The sequence below is a fragment of the Mirounga leonina genome, unplaced genomic scaffold, assembly GCF_011800145.1.
Source record: "Mirounga leonina isolate KUSES-001 unplaced genomic scaffold, KU_Mleo_1.0 Mir_454, whole genome shotgun sequence".
Taxonomy (NCBI): domain Eukaryota; kingdom Metazoa; phylum Chordata; class Mammalia; order Carnivora; family Phocidae; genus Mirounga; species Mirounga leonina.
The window spans coordinates 2,184,583-2,212,025 of record NW_023270763.1 but is presented as its reverse complement, the minus strand read 5'-3'; the positions used below and the strand labels follow the sequence as shown (position 1 = coordinate 2,212,025).

At 59.3% G+C, this 27,443-nt stretch overlaps 1 protein-coding gene across 2 annotated transcripts in view; it reads left to right on the top strand.

The window, feature by feature from the left end:
- The window catches only part of CARD11 (caspase recruitment domain family member 11), a 112,765-nt gene extending 85,941 nt beyond the window's left edge, over positions 1-26,824 (top strand). For both annotated transcript variants that reach the window (XM_034988279.1, XM_034988278.1), the window contains exons 6-25: positions 391-570; positions 1,454-1,606; positions 2,004-2,129; positions 2,602-2,799; positions 4,010-4,183; positions 4,863-4,914; positions 6,452-6,534; positions 7,619-7,719; positions 8,560-8,612; positions 10,005-10,137; positions 10,511-10,712; positions 10,904-11,030; positions 12,403-12,643; positions 13,221-13,317; positions 13,638-13,733; positions 15,330-15,465; positions 16,609-16,788; positions 21,366-21,490; positions 23,059-23,174; positions 24,929-26,824. In XM_034988279.1, the coding sequence (XP_034844170.1) occupies positions 391-570; positions 1,454-1,606; positions 2,004-2,129; positions 2,602-2,799; positions 4,010-4,183; positions 4,863-4,914; positions 6,452-6,534; positions 7,619-7,719; positions 8,560-8,612; positions 10,005-10,137; positions 10,511-10,712; positions 10,904-11,030; positions 12,403-12,643; positions 13,221-13,317; positions 13,638-13,733; positions 15,330-15,465; positions 16,609-16,788; positions 21,366-21,490; positions 23,059-23,174; positions 24,929-25,133 (2,778 nt within the window). In that variant the 3' untranslated portion in view covers positions 25,134-26,824. The remainder of the gene's footprint in view (positions 1-390; positions 571-1,453; positions 1,607-2,003; positions 2,130-2,601; positions 2,800-4,009; positions 4,184-4,862; positions 4,915-6,451; positions 6,535-7,618; positions 7,720-8,559; positions 8,613-10,004; positions 10,138-10,510; positions 10,713-10,903; positions 11,031-12,402; positions 12,644-13,220; positions 13,318-13,637; positions 13,734-15,329; positions 15,466-16,608; positions 16,789-21,365; positions 21,491-23,058; positions 23,175-24,928) is intronic.
- Positions 26,825-27,443: the final 619 nt, after the last annotated feature.

The following is a 27,443-nucleotide window of genomic DNA, read 5'->3' as shown; positions in this document are numbered from 1 at the left end:
CCGTTTGTCTGAAAAGAATTTTGTGGGAAACCCACAAGGACAAACGTGTGCTGGTTGCCCTGGGGTAAAGTCGGGTGCGGGGCCCAGAACCCAGAGCCCATGGCCGCCTCGCTCCTTGTGATAACATGGGTTCGTGAGGGGAGTCCCCCAAGTTCTCTAAGGGACAGATAGCCCCTTTCAGAATTTTCCTCAATTAACAAATCAGGAGCTCTTCATCAACAAGATGGTGCTTTGTTTTACCGCAAAAGGTTTCTTTGAGCCCTTCTCCGTCGCTCACTGGAAGAAGGGGGAGTGGGCATCACGCAGGTTACGTGGCAAGTCCGCTGGGGATCTGGGGGAGCATTGCCTCTCCCGAGTGTTGCCTGCCAAATGCACCCTTGGGCGTTTCAGATTGACCAACTAAAGCATCGGTTGAATAAGATGGAGGAGGAGTGCAAGCTGGAGAGGAACCAGTCTCTGAAACTCAAGAATGACATTGAGAATCGTCCCAAGAGGGAGCAAGTTCTGGAGCTGGAGCGGGAGAATGAGATGCTAAAGACCAAAATCCAGGAGCTGCAGTCCATCATCCAGGTGCGGGCTGGGGCAGGGCAGTGGATGGAAGGGGCAGACCCCAGCCTGGGCGTGCGTCCCCCTTGCTGACCGCGCGGCCCCAGGTAATCCACGTCATCCCTGGGTGTCCTTCGTGTCCACACTCGGTAAGGTGGGGCCGCCACACTACCCACTCGTCAGAGACACGACATTATGTGAGATGACACTTGTGATCTCACGGAGTCCCTGCCCCAGGCTCTGTGAGACAGGGACGGGTGGGAAACTGAATTCCCCTTAAAGATCCCAAGAAATGCACCTCTCAGCTCCGCGTCATTTGTTAAAACGTCGGGTGCCTCCCCACATTTCTCATCACAGACTCATTTTCGGGTATGAAGGAGGAAGTAGCTGAGAAGTAACATCCCCCAAAGGGAAAGAAAGAAGGCTTCCCCTCTCCTTCCTCCAGAATTATAGAATTATCCCCCCAGGATTGGCTGCCTGGTGTTTAAGGCGCGGATTTGGAGCAGAGAATGAATCCCGGTTAATCGAAGCAGATTAATTGATATTTCCGGGGATGCATCTGGACGGCAGAGCAGTCCTCTCTTTGTTGGCACCTATGAAGTGTTTGGAGGAGCAGGAACTGCTTTTCTGAGCTCTGATAAGAGCTAGAGCAGAACAATAGGCATTGGGATGTTCCTGAGCAGAAGCGGGTTTTATGCTTCTTTCCAGGTGATAAAATTCTTAATAAGCTGCTTAAGGACCCCAGGAGGCAGCGACTCTTTCTCTGCTTCCCTAGCACAAAACCTGCTCTCCCAGCATCTGTCGCTGGCTCTGTTGTCCCCCCCCAACCCCCCCTCCAGCCTCCCGGGTCCCCCTGGCTCCCCGCCCTGCCCCCAGCATGGTCAAACCTTCCTGCCCACCCGCCCAGGCCGGGAAGCGCAGCCTGCCGGACTCGGACAAGGCCATCTTGGACATCCTGGAGCATGACCGCAAGGAGGCTCTGGAGGACCGGCAGGAGCTCGTCAACAAGATCTACAACCTGCAGGAGGAGGTCCGCCAGGCAGAGGAGCTACGGGACAAGGTGGGAGCCCCCAGGTGGAGGGGCAGCATCCTGCGCCCCCCACCCCTGGCCAGTACACCAACGTGCATTTGCAAGAGCTCTGCGACCCCCACTGTCTTCTGGGGACTAGGTTTCAGTGCCAGCATGAGCCCCTCGCTGTGATTTGTGAATTACTGTACCACCCCAGCACCTGCCTTCCCCCTCCTGACCACAGCCCACGTGAGGGCACACAGTGCCCTGTCCCCCCTCCACATTCCCTTGCACACAGCAGGTATGAAGCAAATCTCAGCTAACCGACTGCCCTACAGCTGCGGCCCTGCTCTCCAGAGAGCTGACCCTCGGGGAGGGGCGGGCCGGCAGGGAGGCTCGGCTGGGAAACCTCCGGCCCCGGGCGCTGATCTCTCCCCGTTGCCCGCAGTACCTGGAGGAGAAGGAGGACCTGGAGCTCAAGTGCTCGACGCTGGGCAAGGACTGTGAGATGTACAAGCACCGCATGAATACGGTCATGCTGCAGCTGGAGGAGGTGGAGCGCGAGCGGGACCAGGTACGGGCAGGCACCCGGATACCGTGGGGGCCTGAGCCGGTCTCCAGCAGCTCCTACGACAGCGCGTGGTCCCCAGAGTCAGACAGCCACGTTCAGGCCCGGTCACTCATCAGGTGCGCGGCTGCAGGCCAGCTCCGCCCCGTGGACGCCTCCGTGTGCTCGTGTGTAACATGGGAGTAATAAGACGGCACCACTGGCTAGAGGCGGGGTGCGGGCTCCGTGAGATGCTGCCCCAGGGCTCTCAGCACAGAGCCCGGCTCCGGCCAGGGCAGGACACATGGCAGCTGTGATGCGGACTGTTGGGGAAGGGAGCGATTTAAACGCCCAAGAGTTGGGGTTAAGAAAAGAGCCCCGGGGTTGGGAAGCAGGTGTCCAGACAGAGAGCACGCCCCGGGTCTGATTTGGTTGGGTCGGGGTGAAGAACCAAAGTGGCCTTGTCCTCCCCGCGCCCCCCGCCCCTCACCCCCGGCAGGCCTTCCATTCCCGGGATGAAGCGCAGACCCAGTACTCACAGTGCTTAATCGAAAAGGACAAGTACAGGAAGCAGATCCGAGAGCTGGAGGAGAAGAACGATGAGATGAGGATTGAGATGGTCCGGCGGGAAGCCTGCATCGTCAACCTGGAGAGCAAGCTCCGGCGTCTCTCCAAGGACAGCAACAGCCTGGACCAGGTGGGGCTGGGTGGGGGGCTGGGTCGGGCCGGGCTGGACGGGGCCCCATGCGCCTGCAGCCAGGTGCCCCCCCACACCGCGGCCCCACCCAGAATAACCCATGTCCTTGACCCTCCTGCATGGCACACCACTCAGTACAGACTGAATTTTGAGCTTGGAAGATGCAGAGTAAAACCCTGTCGTGGCCACTTGCTAGACAAGTGACTTCACCGGTAGCCCCAGCTCCTTCTCAGTTCACCGCAGCTGCCCGCTCGCCTCCCGTTGCCACCGCCATGTGGACGGTCTCTGGGCGTCAGACGCCCTGCGCCCACTGAAGGCCCTGGTGCCTGTGAAGACAACTGTCCTTTACGGACGGTACGGCGCTCGGAGTTCATGTCACTGCAGGGCCCCGGGGGCTCAGGGATGAGTGGACGCTGCCATCGAACAGACCATTACGGTCCTCATGTACCAAGGAAGGAGCCCGGGCCCTCGCAGCTGGGGGCACCCCTGGTCAGTGGCCTGGGGAACCTGGGGCGAGACCCTCCGAGGACCCACATCTAGCGCCTGGGGTCAATCCAGGAGCGTGATGTCTCGATACAATGTTGTGAATCACAGGCGGTTCTGGGCGGTTCTGCCGTCCGCACGGTGGGAGGCGGGGACGGGCAGGTGACCGGATGGGCAGGTGATGCGCTGGGAGGCGTGGCAGGAGGTAACAGAGTCGGCTTGTGGGCTGAGGCCCTTCGTTGTTCTTCTGGGACCTTGACGCGTTCTGTGCAGGGAAGTAAGGCAGAGAGCTTTGGGTTGGGGGGCAGTGGCAGGAAGGTTGTGTGGTTTTGGGGGCAACTGGAAGTTACCGACTGCCCCTGCAGCTGGGCCCTAGGCAGTGGCTAGAAAGCACCAGGACGAGGCCCGAGCTGCTCTGTTAGGTTCTGTGTTTGCAGCTCAGGCCCAGGGCTGCCCCTCGGGGTGTGAAGGCAGCCCGTCAGACCCCAGGGGCCATCGCTTTACTGCTGCGAACACCACAAAGCGAGGGGAAGACGGGGACAGGAGGCTGGTGACGAGAAGCGAGTGGGACCAGAACGACGGGCCTGGGCATCCCGGGGGGGGATGCAGGGGTCAGGGAGATGCGTGGGCCATCCTGAGTTCAAAGCTGGAGCCCCAGGGAAGGCCGGCCGCCGACGGGGGCCGCTCGTCCCCCCGCATCACTGGCGCTGGCCTCTCTCCGCCCCAGAGTCTGCCCAGGAACCTGCCGGTGGCCATCTCTCAGAACTTCGGGGACGCCAGCCCCAGGACCAACGGGCAGGAAGCTGACGACTCGTCCACGTCGGAGGAGTCCCCGGAAGACAGCAGATACTTCCTGCCCTACCACCCCCCCAAGCGCAGGATGAATCTGAAGGGCATCCAGGTACTGGTGTGGACAGGCGGCCACGGGGCCGCTGGTGGATGGGACTCGGCCTTGCCGGCCCTGTCGATGGGAATCCTGCCAGCCCCAGCTTTCTCCCCGTTTGCTTTCACACATCCTCCCTCCGCATAGCCCAAGTTAGAGAATGAAGTAAGCGTTATTTCGGAATTCGTTCATTTATTCAGCAAATAGCTATTGAGCGTCTATCCGTGTTTATTGACATTAACGGCTTGGGAGAGGCCCGCTGGGGCTGGAGTTGCAGCCGCAAACCTGTCCGCTCCGCTCAGTGTCCAGGGCCGTCCGTGGCTCCCTCTTCAGGAGGAATGAGCGCGGGAGATCATCTCACGTGAGGGGGGCCGGGCAGCGCAGGGCGGGCCCCCCGGGGAGCACCAGCACCTCGTCCTTTCTGGAAAATTCCCCTGTTCTGCTGGGCCGCACGCCCGCACGTGCACCTTCCCTGGCCGCCACTGTCGGCTCTGGTACCAGCTGAGCCACGTGGTGCCACCTCCCAGGATGGGGGGGCACGGTGCCAGCCGATGCCACGCAGCCTGGGGTGCGGGCGTCACACGCCGTCGGGGCTCCCAGGGCCACACGGGCTTCCTCCGTTTACTCCCTCCCTCCGCTGCCACGTGTCTCGGGCCTTGTCTGACATCAGACCGTTGTTTTCCCCTCCGTCTTGCAGCTGCAGAGAGCCAAATCCCCCATCAGCCTGAAGCGAACCTCAGATTTCCAAGGTTGGTGCACGCCCAGACCCCGCTCCTGTCTGTCTGTCCGTCTTCCTCTCCCGGGCCTTTTTTCCCATTGTGGCAATCAATCCCGTGCGTTGAACCTGGGACAGGCCTGGGGGTCCCGGGTGGAGGGGCTTCTGATAGTAGTTAACACTCGTTGTCAGGGGACAGGGTAGGAGCTACGATGTAGAAACGTCCCGTCTGGGGCACACACACGCGCACACACACACACGCAGCTCACACACACACTGAGGTCGGCCCGGGGCCCCAGATACCGCAGCCGGACTTGTCGCTTCTGCTCACGCCTTGTCAGCAGGAGGCGGGCTCGACCGTCCTTCCAGGCTTTTGGCCAGACGGTCTGGGTCCAGCTGTGAGCCCCTGGTTCTCCAAGACACGGCGTCTTCAGGACCTGTCGCTCGTCTTCACTGTGACTCTCAGGGGACAGTTGGCTAGTGAGGGTGTGCCCTAGGAAATCAAGCACCTACTGTGTGCCAGGTGCCCCTAGGCCCACATGGACGCTCCGGAGCCCTGTGTCAGAGTGAGGACAGAGAGAGTGGCTCTGGGCACCCAAGAAAGAGCGGATGGAGGAGGGCTGGAGAAAGATCCGTCAAGAAGGGACACAGTCTCTGGAAGGCCGCTCAGGACAGAACGGGGAGCAGGGGCAGGGTAGAGGAGCCTGGCGTGCTGCCCTTCTAGAGCTCAGAACAGGGAATGCCGGGAGCGAGGCTGTAGGTCACAGGGCAGGAGCTCCGTGCTGAGGATGTGCACCCCTCCCTGGTCCACGGGGGGGCAGGGGAAGGAGTCCAGAGCAGGACCTGGAGGAGCCCAGTGGTGGGGATCCATCCACCCCTCTCATTGCCAGATCAAGTATCTCTAGAACCTTCTTTATCAGAAGGCAGGTGTAAAGGGCCTGAGGCCTGTGGGAGAAGTGTTTGCCCCAAGAAGAGGGACGGGGGGAGCAGGATGACAGAGCTTCTGGACGCTCCACAAGCCTTTGCCACTGGCTAGCGTGATGTGTGCAGGTGTCTGTTCATACACAAGATATGGGGGGGACAGGTGGGAGAGCCGCTCTCCTGCGCAGCAAGGCAAGGGCTGAGGGGCTTACTGAGGAGGCGACAGACTCTGCCCCAACCGGCCCCTGTCTCCAGTCGGCCTGTCCAGTGGAGACGGTGGGATCCGTCTTCAGGATGGGGTCCCTGGGCAGGGACATCTCCACTCCGCAAGACGCACGCTCCCATCCCTGCTATTCCACAGAGCGCCAGGTGGGGCGCCCGCCTGAGTCCTTGGAGACACAGGACATCGTCCCGCCTCTACTGAGGTTGCCCTGGGCCTGGCCGCAGCAGGACGCGCTGGTGTGCAAGACCAGACTCCCTCCCGCAAGCCTAGAGCTGGGGGAGCGAGAGGAGGGAGGAGGCCGCCCCCCACCCGCCCTAGGAGGACAGGCCACCCAGGCAGGACAGCGCCCGGGCGCGCGGTGCCCGCGGGGGCTCTCAGTCCCCTCTTCCCTGCCTTTCCCCTTTGCCTCCTATCTCCGCGAGAACAGGGAGAGGCCATGAAGAAGAAGGCATGGACGCCAGCCCCAGCTCCTCCAGATCCTTGCCCATCACCAACTCCTTCTCCAAGATGGTAAGCGGGGTCCCCAGCACACCCCCTTCCGGCTCAGAACCCGCCTGCAGCCCCCTGCCCCTGCAGGCCCGCCCCCTTGCTTTGCACTCCGCGCAGGCCTGTGAGCAGCATCACTCGGGGGGGCTCGCAGCCCAGACCCTCCTTATGTTTATTTAAAGATGTTTCCGCAGGCTCGCGGCATATTTACGCCTTCTCGCAGCCTCCTTTCCCAATTTAACACTCGGTGGGAGGAAGAGATGGGCCTCTAAGGAGCCATAGGGAACCGCGCAGGCAGCGCTGAAAATTCTACCCTGACTTCAGGCCCTGCGCCTCCCCTCCCCGGCCCCAGCCCGCCCCCCCCGCCCCCCTCCCCCTCCCCTGCAGGGCCCCAGCCCCTGGATCCAGTGTCCCTCCCCTCAGTCAGGCAGCAGAAGGCGTGGGATTAGAGATTCTAACCCCAGAGGCGAAGCCCTGGGAAGCTTGTCAGCCCGGCTTCCAAAATCAGGCCCTGGGGGACGCGGAGGTTTGATAAGGAACGGCTCCTGTCTGCTTACAGCTCTGGGGGGCGCAATCCGAGGCTCTTATTTAAGGCAGCCCTTGCCAGGAGCCAGCAGGCCTCCTTTCAAAGGGTCGTCCTCCAGCAGCCGTGCGGCCTGGGGGGCATCCGTCACCACGGCCACCACCACCAGGCCCCCCGGGTCTTCCTCTCATCCAGAGTAGGTGCCCAAGGCCGGCGCAGCCGGGAGGCCATGGAGTTCAGCCTGTGCAGGGTACAAGGCACCACCCTGCACCCCCCCATCTCCCCCAGCTTCCGTGGACTCCCGCCTGCGTCCTCCCTGCACCCACCCAAGGCAAGCAGATGTGCAGGCAGATGTGCGCCAAGCTCAGCGCTCAGCGGCCGCCCTAAGCCGCCCCAGGCTGAGCACAAGCCTTCTCTGGCCAAGGTCGCTGCTGAGAACCAGCTTTCCCTGGCCGCCTCGGGGGCGGGGACGCATCGGCGTTAAATTTAGCCCCCATGTCTGCAACAGTTACGCCCACGGAGGCGCGGGCGTGTAAATAGCCGTCTCCCCATAGCGCATCTGTGTCATCTGTCTGTGTTTCAAAGCAACCCCACCGAAGCCGCTCCAGCATCATGTCCATCACGGCCGAGCCCCCCGGAAACGACTCTATCCTCAGGCGCTACAAGGAAGACGCGCCTCACCGCAGGTGGGTGGCCGGGGGAGGCAGGATGCTGCCCACTTTACCGATGAGGCCGAGGCTCAGAGAAGGCGTGTGGCTAGCTACCAAAATGCCAACGCCTCCGTCGGTTTGCCCCCCCGCTGCCAGGAAATCAGTTTTTTTCTGCCCAAGAGTGGTAGACCCCAGGAAGAGCCTCCCCATTCCTGCTTCCCCTTCCCCGTCCTCACCTCTGGGAAACCATCCGCATCCCCAACTGGGAAAACCACAAGTGGAGGAATTCCCTGGGCATTCAGATGCTACTGAATTCTGCTGGACGTCGGGCATCTCACCCTCAGTGTAAGGGATCCCTGGGGAGCTTCCAGAAGGGCTGGTGGCACCGAGCGGCCTACGGGGTGGGATCCACATCTCCGACCTGCCCCCGGCCTGGTGTGGGCCTCGTTGCTCTACAGCAAGAACCCCTCGTGGGGAGCTTGGAACTCGGGGAGCACGTCCCGTCCTGTGTGAAGGGCATGCTCAGCTGTGTAGACCCATCCCACAAGGCGGCCTGAGCTCAAGTGGATGCTCAGTCCTCTGTGTCAGGAAGAGAGTGAGTGGGAAGTAGCCGGTGGGGCTGTCGGGGACGCGCTGACCCCGGCCCTTCATGAGCCTCCTCACACCAGCCACCTGGGACACCCTGTCCTCCAGCGGAGCGCCCAGCTTTGTCCAGCCCTCCGTCCACCTTCCCCCCGCCCACGCTGCCCTCTGCAAGCCAAGGCCTCCCGGAGAGCCGGAATGTTCCAGAATCTTGCCCCACCCTCAACCTCTGCACACGGCCTGGAGAGCTCCCAGGCTCCCAGGCACTCCCCCATCCCCCCCTTTGTCTTGCAGCGCAGTCGAGGAAGACAACGACAGTGGCGGGTTCGATGTCTTGGACTTGGACGGTAGGTACCCGTGGATCCCAGAGGCATACCGGTGTGGTGGCCAGCTGCCGTCTGGCGGGAGCACGGCCACGTCACCCCGCCCCTGACCCTCCAGCTCAGGGCAGAGCCCTGCGCCTCCCGGGTCCTCCGGAAACGCGTGCGGTGTGGATGTCGAGAGGGCAGAAAGGGTCCGTCCCCCCCGAGACTGGAGGTGTGGGGCAGACGAGCCCTGGGGAGACCGAGGGTGGGCAGCCATCCTACGCCAGGCCCACGGCAGAGCCGGTGTGATGGAGGGGACGTTCCCTGGGCCTAGAACGAGCCGTGCAGAGAGCCGGGAATGAGGGGAGCTGCAGCCCCTAACAGTCGGGGGGGGGGTCCGGTTCAGCCCAACGCACATGGAGCCCCCACACCTCACCACGCCCGGGGCACAGGACACAAAGACTCACGTCCCCGGGTCCTTGCACTGGCCAACACCCGGGTGGTAGAGCTGTGATGTACCAACCCCGAGCACCTGCCTGGGTGGGCAGAAGACAGAGGGGCGGGAAGGGTTCAGAGGCCTCCGGGAGATGACCCCGTGCCTCCGGTGGCCCCTGCTCCTTCTCAGCTGGAAGCACGGGGGCTGGCCCAGACTCCCCCAGGTGGGGCCTGCCAGCCCTCTCATTCCCGGGCTTCCCCCAACCCTGCCTGCACCCTCAGCAGCTCAGGCTGCCGGCAGATAAGATGAAGGATTAGCAGCTCTCCCTAATTGGGGACCATCAGGAGCTATCAAGTGTTAAAGAGAGGTTAGCACCTAATAGAGGCTGGGTAATGAAAAGAATTGAAGGAGTTTGGGAAAGGGGAGAGCTCAAAAGAGAATTCTGGGCAGCCATCCAAGGCATTCTGCAGCGTCAGGACAAATTCCCGTTGCAGAGAAGCCTTGTTATCAGCCCAGAGCCGGGTTTGCACATCCTCCATCCCAGTGCCTGGGCTGTGGGGAGTGGGGGTCTTCCCCCCAAGTCCTCGGGGTCCCGCTGAGTTGGGAAGAGGGGTCTTCGGCCCTCGGTGTAGGCTCTGCCCTTTGTGCCCTGCCCCAGCCCACAGGCCTAGAAGTGGCAGATGGTAAGACCTAAGGTGGTCCCGAGATGAAAACATGGACCCCAATTCAAAAGCAGAATGGGTGTGAGCTGGTGCAGACCCCTTTCCCAGGTACAGAAACAGGAGTCTTAAAAAGCAGGTAGCTAGTGAGGCTTCCCATAAGCAGGGACTCCGAGGCAGGGACGTAGCACTCCGGAAGAAGATTCATTCAGTGCAGCACCGGACTGCAGGCCTCCTGGCCCGGGACCCAGCGGGAGAATTTCCTGGGAGGCAGGCGGCGAGGAGTAGGGGCCGCCCTCCCTGCCCTGCGGGTCCTCATGTGCACTGGCCCCTTTGCAGACGACAGTCACGATCGCTGCTCCTTCGGACCCCCGTCCGTCCACTCCTCCTCCTCTTCCCACCAGTCCGAGGGTCTGGACGCCTATGACCTGGAGCAAGTCAACCTCATGTTTAGAAAGTTCTCTCTAGAAAGGTACTGTGGTCGCGGGAGTGGGGAGCCAGTGCTGGGGGCGGGGACGGCAGGGTAAAGGCCAGTCACCCCCAAGATTGCCCAAAAACCATCCACCTCCCCTGGATTCTAGAATCAGAGTCCAGAAACCATAGTGTCCCAGAGCCAGAGAGCACCACCCATCCCCCCACCCCCGGCCCCCGACCAGGCCCGGAGAGGGAGGGGCTCGTCCAGGGCCACCCAGAGAGGCAAAGGGGCAGCCGTCGATGTGCGACGGGCCCCCGCCCCACCTGAGACTTGCTGCTGGGCTGGAAAGCCAGGTGGGAAGGGGGAGGACCCTGCCCTCAGAGGCCTGCCCCATGGCGTGTCCTAATCACTGTTTCCTTCCCTGACCCAGGCCCTTCCGGCCGTCTGTCACGTCCGTGGGGCACGTGCGGGGTCCCGGGCCCTCCGTGCATCACACCACGCTGAACGGCGACAGCCTCATCTCACAGCTCACCCTGCTCGGGGGCAACGCGCGAGGGAGCTTCGTCCACACGGTCAAGCCGGGCTCCCTGGCCGAGAAGGCCGGCCTCCGCGAGGGCCACCAGCTGCTGCTGGTGAGGGGCCGGGGGGGGGGCCGGGGGGGGCACACACCAGCGCACGGGGAGGCAAATGAGTTTCAGTGGGATGCTTCCTTGGCTCTCGGCGACATCGAGCTGGTCGCTGTCTGGGGAGAGGAGTTTTTGTTCCCCGGGGGGCGGCCCTCATCCCGTGGAGCCGAGGAGAACAGCGTGTCTCTGATGCCTAGCTGGAAGGCTGTATCAAAGGCGAGCGGCAGAGCGTCCCGTTGGACACGTGCACAAAGGAGGAGGTGCACTGGACCATCCAGAGATGCAGCGGCCCCGTCACACTGCACTACAAGGTCAACCAGGAAGGTAAAGCCGCCACGCTCACCCACACTCGGCCACGGCCAGCAGGATGGCCCATGGCGGCGGTGGGGGAGGGAGCGGGGTTCGGCCCTGGACAGGGCTGGGGTCGCGCCTCCTCTGTCTGGGCGGTGAGCACCAGGCTCTGTCTTCCGGTTCCCAAAGCCTAAGCCCCCATTCTCACCTCCGGGGTTTTTTCCTGCATGATTATCTCTGCAGCTGGATCTTATTTTTAACCACTAGGGCTCATGAATGTTTCAACAGAGCATAAATAGCCACTTTCTCTCTAGCCGCTCCCCACTGGGGCCTGCTAGCCTGCAGTCCTTCCTGGCAGTGCCCGGTCGGTGCAGAAGATGATCGGATGCTCTGTCCCCACACACAGGGCGCAGCCGCCTCCTCCTCCTCCCCACTCGGGCAGGCTCCTCCCCTCTTCCCACCTGGCTTTCCAGCCCAGCAGAAAGTCTGTGGGCGGCGCCCTGCCCACTGGCCGGCAGCATCCCCAGAGTTGTAGCCGTGTGATCCAGAATTCAGGGCAGGAAATGTCCCTGCCTAGCAGCGTCCCGTCTGGAGGGCCGTTCTCTGAGGGGGCAGAGAGCTCAGAGAGTGATGGGGTTAACCCTGACCAGGGCAGTGGGAAGGACCCGACCAGGAATCCCCTGCTTCTCCGGGAGCATTGATCAGACAACCCTGCGGGTTCAAGGCTCCCCCGGTGTGTGTGGCATGGACACGCTGGGCCTGGCTCTTAGGGCAGGTGTAGCTTCCACCATGTTAGGCAACTCTGTGTGTGCGGGGCTGGTGTGGGGCTTTCTATTATGGATTTATGTTACAGACATTCAGTTTGCTGGATTTATTGTATTTGCGGTTTATGCCCCGTTTCCTTCCAAAGGGATTTGTAAAAACTCACACTATAAAGGACAGTGGCGTTAAATAAGGTTAAAAGAACACGCGCCGTGGTCCTACCGCTTGGGAAAACCTTTGGGCGGTGTCTAGAAAGCTACATGGATAGAAAATCAAGGACCTAGTGATTCTACTTCCGTGAGTAGAGCCAGGAGAAACGAGTGCGCGTGTCCACCAAAGACACGTATGAGACTGTCCACAGCAGAGTGACCCGTCACAGCCAAAGCCTGGGAACGGCTCAGATGTGCACACAGGAGAAGGGATAAATGAACGCATGGAGGGCGTGGAGATTGTAGCTGAGGTCCTAGGCTTGTTGCAACTTGGCACAAAACTTAGCTGTGAGCTCCTGGGCAGCCAAGACAAAGAGGGAAACCCCGCGAGCTCTAAGAGGAACGTGCCACACGGGCGCGTCTTTGCAGGCAGCGAGGAGGGAATTTGCGCCTGGAGGTTCTTGGCAGTTCCTTGACCTTCCCTCCTTGCGCAGGGTACCGGAAGCTGCTGAAGGACATGGAGGAGGGCCTGATCACCTCGGGGGACTCCTTCTACATCCGGCTGAACCTGAACATCTCCAGCCAGCTGGATGCCTGCTCCCTGTCCCTGAAGTGTGATGACGTTGTGCATGTCCGTGACACCATGTACCAGGACAGGCATGAGTGGCTGTGCGCGCGGGTCGACCCTTTCACGGACCACGACCTGGACGCGGGCACCATACCCAGCTACAGCCGGTGAGGCCGGAGCTGGTGCCGGGTGGGGGGGGCAGGGGGTGAGGGGGCTGCTGCCCAGCAGAGGGGCTCATGGGGGGGGCCGTTGCCTGCTGACCAGTGAGACCCCCCCCATTCCCTCCTCCCCCTGAAGCCTCCCCTGCCTGCCCCGGGATATTGCTCCCTTAAGTCCTGTTGCTTCACTCACGCCCGGGAAATCCTCCTCCGGTCATGGCCAGGGAATGCCGGGCTCTCGGTTTTACGCCCCTTTGCTAGTCGTGGGTGGCGTAGCCACAGGCCACCTGCCTGACATCCTTACGTAATTATACAGCGGTGGCGCATCGCTTAGACGCGGCAGGTGTCTGTGAAGCACCTGTGGGCTCCGGCGGTCGCTCAGGCCAGCCCTGTGAGGTCAGCATCGGCAGACCCCACCTCCAAGGCTCGGAGGAGTGGCTTAGCCTCAGTCAGCACTGGCCATGGGACTCAAGCCGAGCTGCCCGGGTGCCATGTCCTCCCTGGGGTACCCCCGGGTCCCAGAGCTCCCCCTGCACAGGGGCAGGCCCGGCCCTGAGGTTCTGCCCTCCCCTCCTGTCTCCCCCAGAGCCCAGCAACTCCTCCTGGTCAAGCTGCAACGTCTGATGCACAGGGGCAGCCGAGAGGAGGCGGACACCACCCACCACACCCTGAGGGCACTCCGGGTAGGTCCCCCAGTGGATTACTGGGACTTGGTTCCTCGGGGATGGGACAGCCCCTCCAGGAGGAGCCCTGCCCTCGGGGACCGACCCCTCGCGGGGAGGCAGCCCTTCCCCTGCGTCTCTGGTCTCTGCTAGGACAAGCCTCGGGGCTCCCCTTGCCCTCCAAGCTTGCTCCCCTTCTGGAGTGCCTTGGTTCCACGACTGGCACTCCTCCCCTTTGCACCGAGGGGGCTTGAGGATGCCTCCCTGGTTCTCGGCGGCCTCCGTGGGCTCTCGTGTCCTGCCAAGCCCAGCGCGTCTGACTGACTGATAACTGATTTCAGAACACCCTGCAGCCCGAAGAGCCGCTTTCCACCAGTGACCCCCGGGTCAGTCCCCGTCTCTCTCGAGCAAGTTTCCTTTTTGGCCAACTCCTTCAGGTAAAGCGCCCCAGAGTGCCTCCTGACTTTTCTTCGCAGTCACGTTTTGCTATGGCTTGCCCTCTCACTGCCGAGAAGGCCTGATCAAAATAACCGTGCTTTGTGTTTGTACCCCACTTGCAACTTCTCAAGTGCCTCACATTTCCCATCCCAGTGTATCCTCACAGTGACAGGTCAGTAGACAGTCTCTGCACCTGTTGGAAACAACATCAGTTTCATAAAAGATTAGAGGAACTTAAGGCTAAAAGAACTTAAATAACTTAACTGTTCAAGTATTAACAGATCAGAAACAGTGTATCAGGAGAAGAAAATAAACATCGTAAGCGTCTAGGTCAGTTTCGTCCCTCGGATCATGCATGAAATTTATCTCTGAGCATCCTGGCAGCCAAGGAAAAAAGGGAAACACTACATATTCTTTAAATCTAATCTGACCACAGAAACATTTTAGCTCTTTGGGACCTGAAAAAATTTTCCCTTATACTTAACTCTGAAATGGATTTTTTTTTTTTTTTTGCATGAATCCTTTTACAAGGACATTGAATAGCACAGTAGGTGATATCTTCAGAAGGGATTTCACATAAATGCAGAAGCAGTGCTCGATTCGGCAGCACATATACATAAATGCAGAAGCATTCTGGGCAGCCCTTACTTCTGTTACCGGCTGACAAGAGCTAAGGTGTGGCCCCGCGGGGACATTGCTGTGTTGATTCTGTGCTAATCAGGCCCCAGAGGAGCTGGTGTGTCACTCCACTGCTCCATCCTGATGTGGAAAGATAGGAAACCCAGAGAAATGGTTAACGGTGTGACCCTGAAACCAGATAGATGCAATCAGGTACCAGAAAGATACTTAGGGAGGTGGAAGGAGCCCTCGTGAGTCTGAGCTACTCCTGAAGGCAGGACCACGTGAGACCACATGGTCCTGCTCACGTCACTGCCCACATGTCATGCAGGAGTCATAAACCTTGGACATCTCTGGGTGGCTCACCCAAGGGCCAGTGAACAACAGGGCCTGACCGAGATCTCAGCTCCCTGGATTTTTCTTCCTGCAGCAGGAGGGTATGGAGAGATCAAAGTAGCCCAGGGAGTAGGTGGGAATTTAGATTCTGTGTCCACCACTGGGGCATTCCTCTCTACCCTCCAGGGCTCAATTCTGAATCGTACAAGGGAGCAGGCACCCCCCAGAGCACTTGGGGATACTGAGGCAGGGGTTGTGAAGGGCAACATCATGGGAGATGGAGCCGTCCTGCCAACAGGGGCTCCCAGACAGGGACCTTCCAACTGCGGCTCCCCAGCAATGTGCATGGGATTGCCAGAGGGACTCCCCACACACCCCACCTGCACCCCACCCCTCAACAGGCTTCAAGCCTGGTTAGGGAGAAGAGAGAATCAGCCTTTGTTTGCTTACTTACCTGCTAATGACGTCTGAAACAGCTAAAGGACCCTCTTGGCCTGCTAGGTGTCTCCTGATTTCACGGGGGAAAGTGACTGACCCCGGCCCCCAGGGGCAGAGCTGTGGTCTGAGCAGAGGTCTGCCCGTGCCCGGGTGGAGGCAGCTTGGTCTGGTTAGAAGCAAAGCCCCCCGCCCCTGTCCTCCAGTTTGTCAGCAGGTCTGAGAACAAGTACAAGAGAATGAACAGCAACGAGCGAGTCCGTATTGTCTCGGGGAGCCCACTGGGAAGCCTGGCCCGGACGTCCCTGGATGCCACCAAACTCTTGACTGAGAAGCAGGAAGGTATGGCACTGACCGCCTGGCCCCTCCCCACCTCCTGCTGGCCTGGGGGCTGCTGGGGGTCTGGGCACGTCGTCCCGTGGGTCCCCACCAGGGGGGCTGGGACACCTACTCCCTCAAAAGAGGGTCCTGCCCTGGGAGGATCTGCCAGGGGACCCGTCTGGCCTTTGCTGGATGGCGCACACAGCCCACTGGTGGGGGGAGGGGGGGCAGGAGGGGGTCTCCCGCCAGGCTCACCCCTAACGAACACTCGCTGTAGTTGGTTGGAACCCAGATGCCCGTGTTAATTGGAGCTGTTTGCTGCTAAGTTCACTTATTGATTTCTCTCCCCACTGCGTGCTTCTGGCCGTTTATCAAGTGGCCAGGGGTCGCTGGCTACACAGGCCCCTGTGGAAGGCCCTGCTGACGGCGAGCCAGCCTTGCCGGCTGTCCTCGCGGGGCCAGGCTGGCCCGGGCACGGATGGCCAGAGGGCCTGGGCTCCTCTCCAGGCTGGCCCTCCGACGGCCAGGTCAGGGGACAAAGGAAAGGACAAGCCGCTGGGCTGTGCGGCGGCGGTTCCTGGAGCTGCTGGGGGCCGGCTCTGCGCTGCTTCCCGCACACCAGCCAGAGAGGCTTGAAAAGGCAGAAGGGAGGCCACGTCCCTCCCTGCCTCTGGCCCTGGTGGCTTCCCAGAGCTTCTGAAATAAGCCCCAAGCCCCTCTTGGCCGGCCCTGCCCACCCCTGCCCACCGTCCGCTCCTGCCGGCCCCTCACTCTCCTTCTGCCCACCCACCTCCCCCTCTGCACGGACTGCCCTTGCTCCACCAGCTCTCCTCGCCCGGTTTCTTCTCTGAGCACTGGCCCCAGTCCCTGACTGTCCTCAGAAAAGCCGTCCTTGCCCATCCCACTCCAGCCCCCTCCTGGAGAGCTCAGCGCTCCTGCCACCACCACCTCCCTGAAAACAAGCACCAGGAGGCAGGGTCGTTGCCCCAGCTCCCAGAACAGGGCCCGGCCCATGGGGCACCTCGTAAACACTCCTGGATGGCCAAGGGGCGTCCTGGTTCCTGCGGGCTCCATGGGGTTAACAAGGCTCCCAGGCCCTCCATGCCCTGCACCCTGGCGGGCAGGCCAGGGTCTCAGCACTGGCCCTTTCCTGTCCCCTCCCAGAGCTGGACCCCGAGAGTGAGCTCAGCAAGAACCTCAGCCTGATCCCCTACAGCCTGGTGCATGCCTTCCACTGTGAGCGCCGCCGGCCCGTCCTCTTCACGCCCACCATGCTGGCCAAGGCGCTGGTCCAGAAGCTGCTCAACTCGGGGGGCGCGATGGAGTTCACCATGTGCAAGCCAGGTGAGTGCGCCCCACCAGCGGGGCAGGAGAGCGGACGGAAGGGCCACGCTCCCTCCTGGCCAGGTGTGCGCGGGGAGGGGGCGTCACGGTCCCTGGTGCCACGGCAGCCCTCTCGGAGTTCACCGTGGCCCCAGAGCAGGGAACGCTGGCCTTCCCTTCACCATTCACACTGAGGGTCCAGGACAAAGGGCACAGGGTCAGTTAGGAGATGTGACTTGGGGTGCCCACTCCGGGCCCTTAGGTAAGAGGCAAGCCACCCATCACTAGAGTCTCCATGTCCTCGATGTGGCTAGGGGACCATGGTCGTACACCCTGCACACAGAGGGGTGAGCCCCAATCCTGGCTGCAAACTAGAGTCGTCCTCAGCATCGTCTGTATTTAAATCATGGACGTCCAGGGCCGCCCATACCAACCAAATGTCAGGTGCCCAGCCCGGGGGGGCGGGGGGGAAGTTGTTATAATAAAATATACATGACGTAAAATTTACCACCTTAACCACTTCTAAGTGTCCAATTCAGGGGTATTAAGTACATGTATCTCCAGAACTTTTTCATCTTCCCAAACTGAAACTGTCCCCATTAAACACTCACTCCCCACCCCCAGCCCTGGCGCCCACCATTTACTGTCTGTCTCTGTGGATCTGACTCCTCTGTGGGCCTCACATAAGGGGAGCCATCCAGTGTCTGTCCCTTGGCCTCTGGCTTCTGTCACTGAGCATCATGTCCTCGAGGTCCATCCCTGTGGTAGCAGGTTTCAGCACGTCCTTCCTTGTTAAGGCCAAGGGATATTCCACGGTGTGGATGGGCCACCTCGTGTCCATCCATCATCCACCAATGGACACATGGGGTGCTTCCACCTCTCGGCTGCCGGGAATCATGCTGCCATGAACGTGGGCAAGCAAGCACCTCGTCAAGTCCCTGCTTCCAGTTTTTTCAGGGAGAGACCCAGCAGTGAGATTGCTGGCTCACGTGGTGATTTTAATTTTAAACTGCCACACTCATCTGCACGGCAGCTATACCATTCCATCTTCCCCCCGAGCACACACAAGGGTCCCGGTTTCTTCCCGACCTCACCAACGCTGGTCATTTGCCTTAATGGTAGTCATCCTAGTGGACGTGTCAAGGTTTTGAGCTCACCCTCTGAGGTGCAATTTACATAGAGCAACATGCCCCCATTTCAAGTGTGCAGTTGAATGAGTTTGGGCAGGTGTCTGCACCCCGTGACCCCAGCCACGACCAAGAGACAGCACATTGCGTCCCCTCAGGCTCCCCTCTACCCCCTGCCCCAGGCACTATTGATCTGCTACCCATCACACATTGCTTTGCATTTTCTAGACTTTTCTACAAAAGGAACCGTGCAGTGTAGAATCACCTGAACCTGGCTCCTTTCGCCCCACATAATGTTTTTGAGATCCATCCATGTGTTTGCTCCTACTGTGGCAGAGTGGCATCCCCACGAGCCGGGCAGCCGTATCCATCCATCAGGAATCCTTTATGCAAAGCTCCCCCAGAGGTTCTCCTGTGGGGCCAGGGCTCGGAGCCCTCAGAACAGTCCCTGGCCGGGATCCAGACTTCCTGAGCATTCACTTCTGCTTTCGCTGCCTGCGTTTATCAGTAAGCCCTAATGTTACGGTGGGACAGCTCCTGAGCAGGAGCAGACCCACCTGCTGATTCCTGGGAGGCAGCTCCATGCGCAGCCTTCTCCTGCATGCTGACGCCGATGCACCCGAGGTCTCCCTGGGTGCCCGGCTCAGTGGGAAGTGAGAGGCCGCACCCCCAGTGTCCCTCCTTCCATGCTTTAGACCCTCTACAGCCCCTGGCCAAGAGGGCCTTGGCACACAGTGTGGTTGGTGGGAAAGATCATGTTCTTTGAGGCACGTGGTCTCCGGGTTAGGTTCTGCCCCTGCCTACCCCTCCCCAGCTGTTTATTTGGAGCAAGTTATCAACCTCTCTGTTTCTTCACCTGCAAAACCAGGATAATAACGGCCACTTCTCCTAGAAGTTAGAGGCTCATGGATGGCCAGAGGCTACCCTGGGGCCAAGCGCAGCATGGGTTCCAGGTTCTCAGCCCCCCACGTGGAGCAGGAAGGGCGCAGACGTGGGTCCCACAGCTCGCTGAGCTCCAGGGCCTGCAGCCACCGCGGCACCCACCTCCTATCTCAGCAGAGTCCGCATGCCTCCACGGCCCTCCCAAGCCCAGCTTCAGGTGCAGGAACCTTTCAGGGGTGTGCACCCCCATGCTCTTCCTCTGCCTGACTATCTGGGAGCCTCACACACCCTGCAGGGAGGCTCTGGGTAGAGGACCTCACTCCTGCCTGAGGCTCCAAGCATTTTTCAGTTGGCTCCCTGGTGATACGAGGTTAGGTAGAAAGCCCGATTTAGAAATCCCACTTAGCCACTCTGAACTCTGCAAACATGCCCTGTCTTCCCCTTGGTTCATTCACAGCCAGGGAGCTGTAGGCACTGCAGGGTGGGTGTTCTAGGCTACCTCCCTCCCCCGAAATCACCCGCAGCTCCTCCCCTGCTGGCTGTCCCCCAGATCCCTTCCCACTCACTTCCAGTGCACAATGTAGTATACATGCCAAACTTGGGGGCTAGTGTGGGCTCCCCCGGTCGGCCTGGGCCTAAGCAGGGAATTCCAGTCCTGGACTGACTCCACCCTCCTCCTTTCATAAATGGGGAACCTGAGGTCAAGAGATTAAAGATGTGTTCAGGGTCACCCAGCAAGTGAGTGGGGCCTCCAGTACATACCTCCTCCTCCAGGAAGCTTGCCTGTTCCCCTGTTCCCTCCACATCTCCTCACAGCTGCCACAATAAATAGCCCAGCACTGCACCTACTAAGTTGTTTCATAGTTTATTGTATCTTACATCCTTCTCCCCAGCTACGTCATAGGTTCTCAAGTACAACAACAGCTATGTTTTTATCATATTTTTATTCTAATGATTGATCCTTAGTAGATTTCCAATAAATGTTAAATTTCAATAAAAACTTAATGGGATGGTGGGATCTTGGGTAGATGGATGAATGGATGGGGAGGCGGATGAGTAGATAGGCAGATGAATGGGTGTATTGGTGGATGGGTAGATGAATGGATGGGTGGATGGATGGATAGATACGTAGGTGGATGGGTGGATAGATAGGTAGGTGGATGGATGGATGGTTGGATGGATGGGTGGGTGGATGGGTAGAGGGAGGGAGGGATGGATGGTTGGATGGATGGATGGATGGTTGGCTGGGTGAGTGAGTGGGTGGATGGATGGATGGGTGGATGGTTGGTTGGTTGGTTAGATGGGTGGATGGATGAATGGATGGATGGATGAGTAGATGAATGGATGGGTGGATAGGTAATAGGTGGATGGATGGATGGTTGCATGGGTGGATGGGTAGATGGATGGATGGGTGAGTGGATGGGTGGATAGATGGATAGGTAGATGGATGGGTGAATGGTTGGATGAGTGGATGGATGGGTGGGTGGATGGATGGATGGATGGATAGATGGATAGGTAGATGGGTGGGTGGGTGGGTGGTTGGATAAATGGTTGGATAAGTGGATGGATGGGTGGGTAGATGGATGGATGGAGGGATGAATGGATGGATGGTTGGTTGGATGGATGGATGGATGGATGGATGGATGGATGGATGGATGGATGGTTGCATGGGTGGATGGATGAATGGTTGAATGGTTGGGTGGGTGGATGGAGGAGTAGATGAATGGATAGGTGGATAGGTGATGGATGGATGGTTGGATGGATGGATGGATGGTTGCATGGGTAGATGAGTAGATGAATGGATGGATGGGTGAGTGGATGGTTGGATGGGTGGTTGGATGGGTGGATAGATAGGTAATGGATGGGTGGATTAATGGATGGATGGATGGATGGTTAGATGGATAATGGGTAGGTGGGCAGGTGGGTTGATGGTTGGAGGGGTGGGTGGATGGATGGATGGATGGATGGATGATTGCATGGGTGGATGGATGGATGGTTGCATGGGTGGATGGATGATTGGTTGCACGGGTGGATGGTTGGTTGGTTGGTTGGTTGATGGGTGGGTGGGTGGGTGGATGGGTTGATGGACGGACAGTTGGATGGGTGGGTGGGTAGGTGGATGGTTGGTTGGATGGTTGTTTGGATGGGTAGATGAATGGATGCGTGGAGGGATGGATGGATAGATGGGTGGAAGGATGGATGGATGAATGGTTGCATGGGTGGATGGTTGGTTGCTTGATGGGTGGGTGAGTGGGTGGGTGGATGGATGGGTGGATGGGTGGTGGGTGGGTGGGTGGGTGGACAGTTGTCTATGCTTCATGATAGACAACTCACCAGTATTGCACCTCAGTGCCTGAGCTACTTTGTCCAGTGAAACTTAATGCTGAGAATTTACCAACCAGCTCTTTTGTGGGCTGCTGTGGGAAGTGTAAAGAAGTGTGACCTTGACTCTGCTGTTGAGAAGCCTCACAGTCTAGTAGAGGAGCTAGGATTCATTTCAATGTGGCCATAAGCAGATCAACATGGAGTTTTGTTGAGCCCAGAAAGGGGAGGTTTGTGCTGCCCTCAGGACTGGCCCTCTGTCTGCAGATGTTGTCACTAGAGACGAGTTCCTCAGGAAGCAGAAGACGGAGACCATCATCTACTCCCGAGAGAAGAACCCCAACACTTTCGAATGCATTGTTCCCGCCAACATTGAAGCTGTGGCTGCCAAGGTGAGGTGGGGGTTGGGGGCTGGATGGGGTGATACCACCGGTTATCTTTGTGAGGCAGCCTCAGCCATGGACAAGGGTGGGGTGCAGAGCTGCTCTCACCTCCCTGTGGGCAAACCTCCTCCTTTTCCTTTTGTCTTCTGCTCCATGTTCCCTCTCCACACACTCTTGTTCTTTGGGGTCCGACGTGCACGTTGATCATTTGAAACCAGCTTCTACTTCTGAAGGCTCCTGGCACCGGCGTGCCCGATTCACATCGTCCAGGGCTGTACATGTGCTTGACTGTGAGAAAAAGGGCCAGAGACAGAGGGAGCCTGGGTCAGGGCAAGAGACAAGGAGAACAAATGGGTGCCAGGAGTCCTGTTCACCTCAGGAGGGAAACTGGCAGCAATGCAGGAGAGGTGTCTGCATGCGTTCTAGAATCTTCTGGAGCCAGACAACGTGGTCCTTATCGGCCCCAAGCATTGAGTTCTTGTCTGCACACTTGGTTCCACAGGGTTGTGCACAGCGGTGGGCGCTGCCAGAGCCCCGGCATCGAGCCCGGTCCTTCTGGGACCTTTCCAAAGCAAAGCTATCCGTTGAGCACTGCCCAGCACCTGAGGGGTCAGCTCTGCACTGGATGGTGACCTCAGGTGGGGGGGGGGCGAGCAGGTGCCCACGGGAGCTCCGCATCTGCCACCTGCCACATGCCACCCCCTCCCGCAATGTTGTCACTCACACAGATGAAAGCACGGACAGAGCTATCCAGCCTGGAACTGTTTATTTGGTTTTAAAGTCTGGGCCACAGCAGTTTAGGGAATTCTGATGTTGGAGCAGATAGGATGTGAGTGGGCAGGGTCGGAGCCGAGATGGTTGTCCCTGGAAAGGTGAGGCCGCCCAGCAGATGGATCTGGGCTGTTAGAGGAGTCTGGGCAGTGGCCACGCAGGCGGGGAGCGAGGGCAGTGACCAGAAGGAGCACAGGGGTGGGGGCAGGTTCGGGTTGTGAAAATTCACTCGTTCACGCTTAAGAACACACACACTTTCCTCTACTAGTGTTCTGTTTCAGCGCAGAGGCTTAGGGCTTCTTGGGGCTGGTTTGTTTTTGAAGTGACATTTTCAGCAACACAGAGATTGTCCTTCTTCAGAAGCGATGAGCTCCTGGGTGCCAGGGAGTCATGCCCGAGAACCCTTGCAGATGCTCCCAGGACCGTCCAGCCCCACCTCACCCTTCGGGTGTTTTCCACCCTTGATAGTACCACGAATGCCTTCGTAAGCTGAGGGGAGTACCAGGTGTTCCCGAAGCTGATTTTGCTTTTCATTAAAACTCACTCATGCTGCCTGCCTCACCTCGGGCTCGATGCCGGGGCTCTGGCAGCGCCCACCGCTGTGCACAAGCCTGTGGAACCAAGTGTGCAGACAAGCAGGGGTCGGGCTTCACCCTGGGTTTCTCCCTGCTGCAGCTGGGAGCACTCGGGGCTCTCACCCCTGCCCCTGTCCCTGTCCGGCGGAGCCTGACCCTGCACTCCGGGCCTCGCCTCAGCTACCCAGAGGGGCTGGAGGGGCTGCTGACCGCCGGCCGCTGTGCTTGCAGGACAAACACTGTCTGCTGGAGGCTGGAATCAGCTGCACCAGAGACTTGATCAAGTCCAGGATCTACCCCATCGTGCTCTTCATTCGGGTGTCGGAGAAGAACATCAAGAGGTTCAGGTAGGACTCTGAGACCCCTCTCCCGGGGCCTCCGGCACCCCCTCCCTCCCTGCCACACCTCTGCTTGGTCCCCCTGCTCACCCCTTTACGGCATCGTCATTGAGTGCCCGGCTGCAGGCCAGGGCAGACACGACCCCCAGCCTCTAGCAGTGGAGACAGTAACCCCCCCACACACAGCACGTCCAGGGGCACGAGGGCCGGGAGGCATGGCTGCAGGACCCAGGCGGCTGGGGAAGGGAAGCTGACTCGAGCGGCCCCAGTGCAGTGAGGGCGGCCGGGCAGGTGCTGAGGGAGAAGGGCGCAGACCTTGAGGCGGGGACAGCTGCCAGAGGCCATGCGGGGCGCAGCGCGGGGAGAGCGACCTGCAGCCGAGGGTCCGGACCACGCGAGTGACGTGATCTAACAGGATGTAAAAGGCTCCCTCCAGCTGCTGTGTGGAGACAGGGGTTAGGAGCACCCGGGCAAGAGCTGGGACCCGGATCCTACCTGGCGGGTGGTGAGGGAAGGTCTGAATCCGTGTTCAAGCTGGAGCCGGTGGTATTTGTTGCAGGGCTGGCTGTGGGGTTTGGGGCCTGGCCATTACGTGGCGCTATCCCTGACCCCACCTCTCCTTCACACGCTGCAAGTGCGAGGGGAGGGGAGGCCACTCGCCTCTTCCACCAGATCTTTACTAAACGCCTGTTAAGTGCCTGGCCCTGGGGAACCCATGAAAGAGCACACAAGACCAAAGTCCCCAGCTCGCCACTGCGCACACGCTCTGCTGTCTGGAAACCAGAAGTGGCCACGTGTTGGCGAGCATGGGGAGAAGCCTGGCGCACTGCGGGCGGGAACGTGAGATCGCGCAGCCGCGGCGGAAGACAGTGGCTCGGAGGGTCCCTCACAGAAGGACCGTGTGACCAGTGGTCCCACTCCAGGGTATCTGCCCGGAAGAATCCAAAGCACCGTCTCAACAAGATCACTGCTCACCCACGTTCACGGCAGCATTATTCCCAAGAGTCAGAAGGCAGAAGCAGCCCAAGTGGCCGTCGATGGATGGATACACAGAATGTGGTCCATGACTCAGCCTTAGAAAGGAAGAACGCTCTGACACCTTCTACCACCTTGAAGACACGAGGCTCCACGAGATCAGCCAGGCACGAAAGGACAGATAACTGCACAATTCAGCTTACATCACGGCCCTGGACGATTCACAGACGGGTAGACAGTGGCGCCAGGGGCCGGGGAGGGTGAGCAGGGAATTAGAGCGTTCATGGGTGTGCGTCTCAGTTTCACAGGATGGAAAAAGTTCTGGAGATTGGAGGCACGGTGATGTGGATAAACGTAACACCCCTGAACTGTACTCTTAAGAAACGGTCAGGATGGAAAAGTGGACGTGCGTGCTACCACAATTAAATAAGACTAAGGAGTGTCACAGCTCCCCTGCTCGACCAACCAACCAGCTCTGAAAATGGAAGAACTGCTTTTTTAAAGTAAACTAAAGGAAATAAAAATAAAAGATATTTTTTTAAGCCCCACCTCTTGGGATCTCCACAGGGACCAGAATAACAGGGCCTGCGGCACGGTCGTGTGCTGGAAGGCGGCAGGTGGTGGCCGTGGGGTGGGCGGGGGGTCCGGCTGCACAGCGCCCCCCACCCCCACCCCGAGGCTCCCCCCCACCTCCCCACCCCCATGCGTGGGCAGACGGCGGTCCCCCGGCCGGGCACACACGCAGCTCCCACAGTGCCCCTTGTCCCCCCACCGCCCTCTGCCCACAGGAAGATGCTGCCGCGGCCCGAGACGGAGGAGGAGTTCCTGCGGCTGTGCCGGCTGAAGGAGAAGGAGCTAGAAGCCTTACCCTGCCTGTACTCCACGGTGGAAGCCGACATGTGGGGCAGCGTGGAGGAGCTGCTCCGTGTCCTCAAAGACAAGATCAGCGAGGAGCAGCGCAAGACCGTCTGGGTGGATGAGGACCAGCTGTGACGCGGGCCCCTGGAGTCTGAGCGCAGCTCCCAGGGGTGTCCGGACCCCAGCGGGCAGTGCTGTGGGGGCGAGGGGGCTCCGTCCACCCCGTTACGGGGACCCCCACCCCCAGCGAGCCCTGAGGCAGACGCAGCTGCAGGGACAGACACTCTCCGGTGGGAACGGGACGGGTGTGTGCCCCCCGGCACCCCCGGGGCTGACCTGGCCGAAGGGTCCTGCCCCATGGCACCAGCAGGGAGGCCGGCCCCCCCGAAGGACACGACGGCAGGCCAGAGGCCAGCGGCCCCTCAGAAGCCAGAGCAGCAGATGAATGTAACGCAGGGAGCAGGTGTGCTTCCTGTAGGGCAGGGACCCGGAACGCGAGGGCGTTCCAGGTACACATTCCCAGGCAGGGCAGTTGGGCAGAACAGGAAACGTGCCATGCTATTATTTTTTTTGCATTAAAATCTCTCCATTTCCTTGTTTTCAAACTTTTTAAAAATTATTATTTCATCGCTGGCAGAGGTGTTCAACCCTTGCGCCCTCTGTAACCTGCAAACCACTTCTGCAAAGCTAAGGTCAGGCCCCATGTCGGGTGCAGGCAGGCAGACCGGACATCCCAGTCTACCCAGGACACACCTGATTTGTACCTGGGCTTTGGGCGGGATGACTAACAGCCCCTCTTTGACTAGCATACGTCCTGATTTGGGTGACAAGTTATCAAGTCACTCTGGGAAGGGCCCGTCCTTCCATAGGCTGCCTGGGAGGTCCCCCCACCCCCACCGACTCCAGCCCTGAGGCCAGAGCCCCTTACTCTGCTCTCCCCACACGGGCTCTCTGCTTCTCTGCACATCACGTTCATACGCGCAGCCTCGCTTCTTCTTTCCGTCCAGCATGTGGGGTACGGGTCTCGATGGGGTTTGCTCCCACTGCCCAGGAGCTGGGGTGGGGAGTGTGTGTGCAGGAGAGCTCTGCTTCCCTCCACAGCAGATAGCAAAGGCCCTGTGGGTTCTAGAGCCATTTGCCTCCTTGACCCCTTCTTTCAGACTTTCCAAGTATGGACCCGACTGGGCGTGGCCAAAAGCAGGCCACGTCCAGCCTGGCACCACGCTGAGTATTCATCAACCGTGTAGGTGGCAGGCTGGGCTTCCATCCTAGGTCTGCGTGTTCATGGGAACTGTGGGAGAAACTACTGGTTGACAACCCAGTCTCCACACTCCCTTCCTTACTAACAGAATCCTGTTTTTGTTCTGGGAAACTGTGTACGGCTAAGAGACCATATATCCCAGCCTCCCTTGCAGCTAGGGAGGAATCAAGGAAATGTAAGGCGACAAGGTTTGGAGGAAAGACAAAGCAGACAAACAACCCTTCCTCTAGTTTCCTGCCTGGACTACAGATGTGATGGCTGGAGCTCCAGCAGTCATCTTGGATCTTGAGGTGACCTTGAGAATGGAAACTCTGCTCAGAGGGTGGTGAAGAAAGAGAAAAGGAGTCTGAGTCACTGATGGCACTTTGGAGCCCAGGACTACTGCTTGGGTTTTGTTTACATGGGACAGAAATAAATTTTTATCATGTGTTCAACGGCTATTATTTCAGTTCTCATTTCTTACAGCTTAAAGCAATTCCTAACAGATACAGGAACAACCTCTGGTCTTAAATACTGTGGGCATGCGTTGATCTGCTAGGTTTGGGCCGCATATTCAAGATACGAATTACGAATAAAAGAGCTTTTTTTTTTTTTAAAAGATTTTATTTATTTATTTTGGCAGTGAGAGAGACAGCTAGAGAGGGAACACAAGCAGGGGGAGTGGGAGAGGGAGAAGCAGGCTTCCCGCGGAGCAGAGAGCCTGACGAGGGGCTCGATCCCAGGACCCTGGGATCATGACCTGAGCGGAAGGCAGACACTTAACGACTGAGCCACCCAGGCTCCCCTAAAAGAGCTTTTGATAAATATCTCAGTCTAAAAAAACAACACTGTGCATCCTGCAGGGGTTTTTTTGTTTGTTTTTTAGCATTTTGACCCTTAGAAGTCAAATGAGCACCACAAAGCCCAGAGAGGTGCGAGTGGTGGCATGGGGGGTGTCCGAGGCAGGGGGCCTGGTCCCCTCATCCCTCTGTGATGATGATTCATCCCTGCACCACCAAGATCCGAGTTTGCCAGGGAGAGCGAAGCGACACCTTTAAAAAAGAAAAGCATTCCCCAAGGGCCAGTTAGGCTTTTTTTTCCCCCGAAACAGCCCCCAGACTCAAGCTGGATGTGCTGGGCCCGGAGAGGCCATGCTTCTGGAGGCCCCATTGTGGTTATTTAGGGCCAGAGAAGCCGCCCGCCTC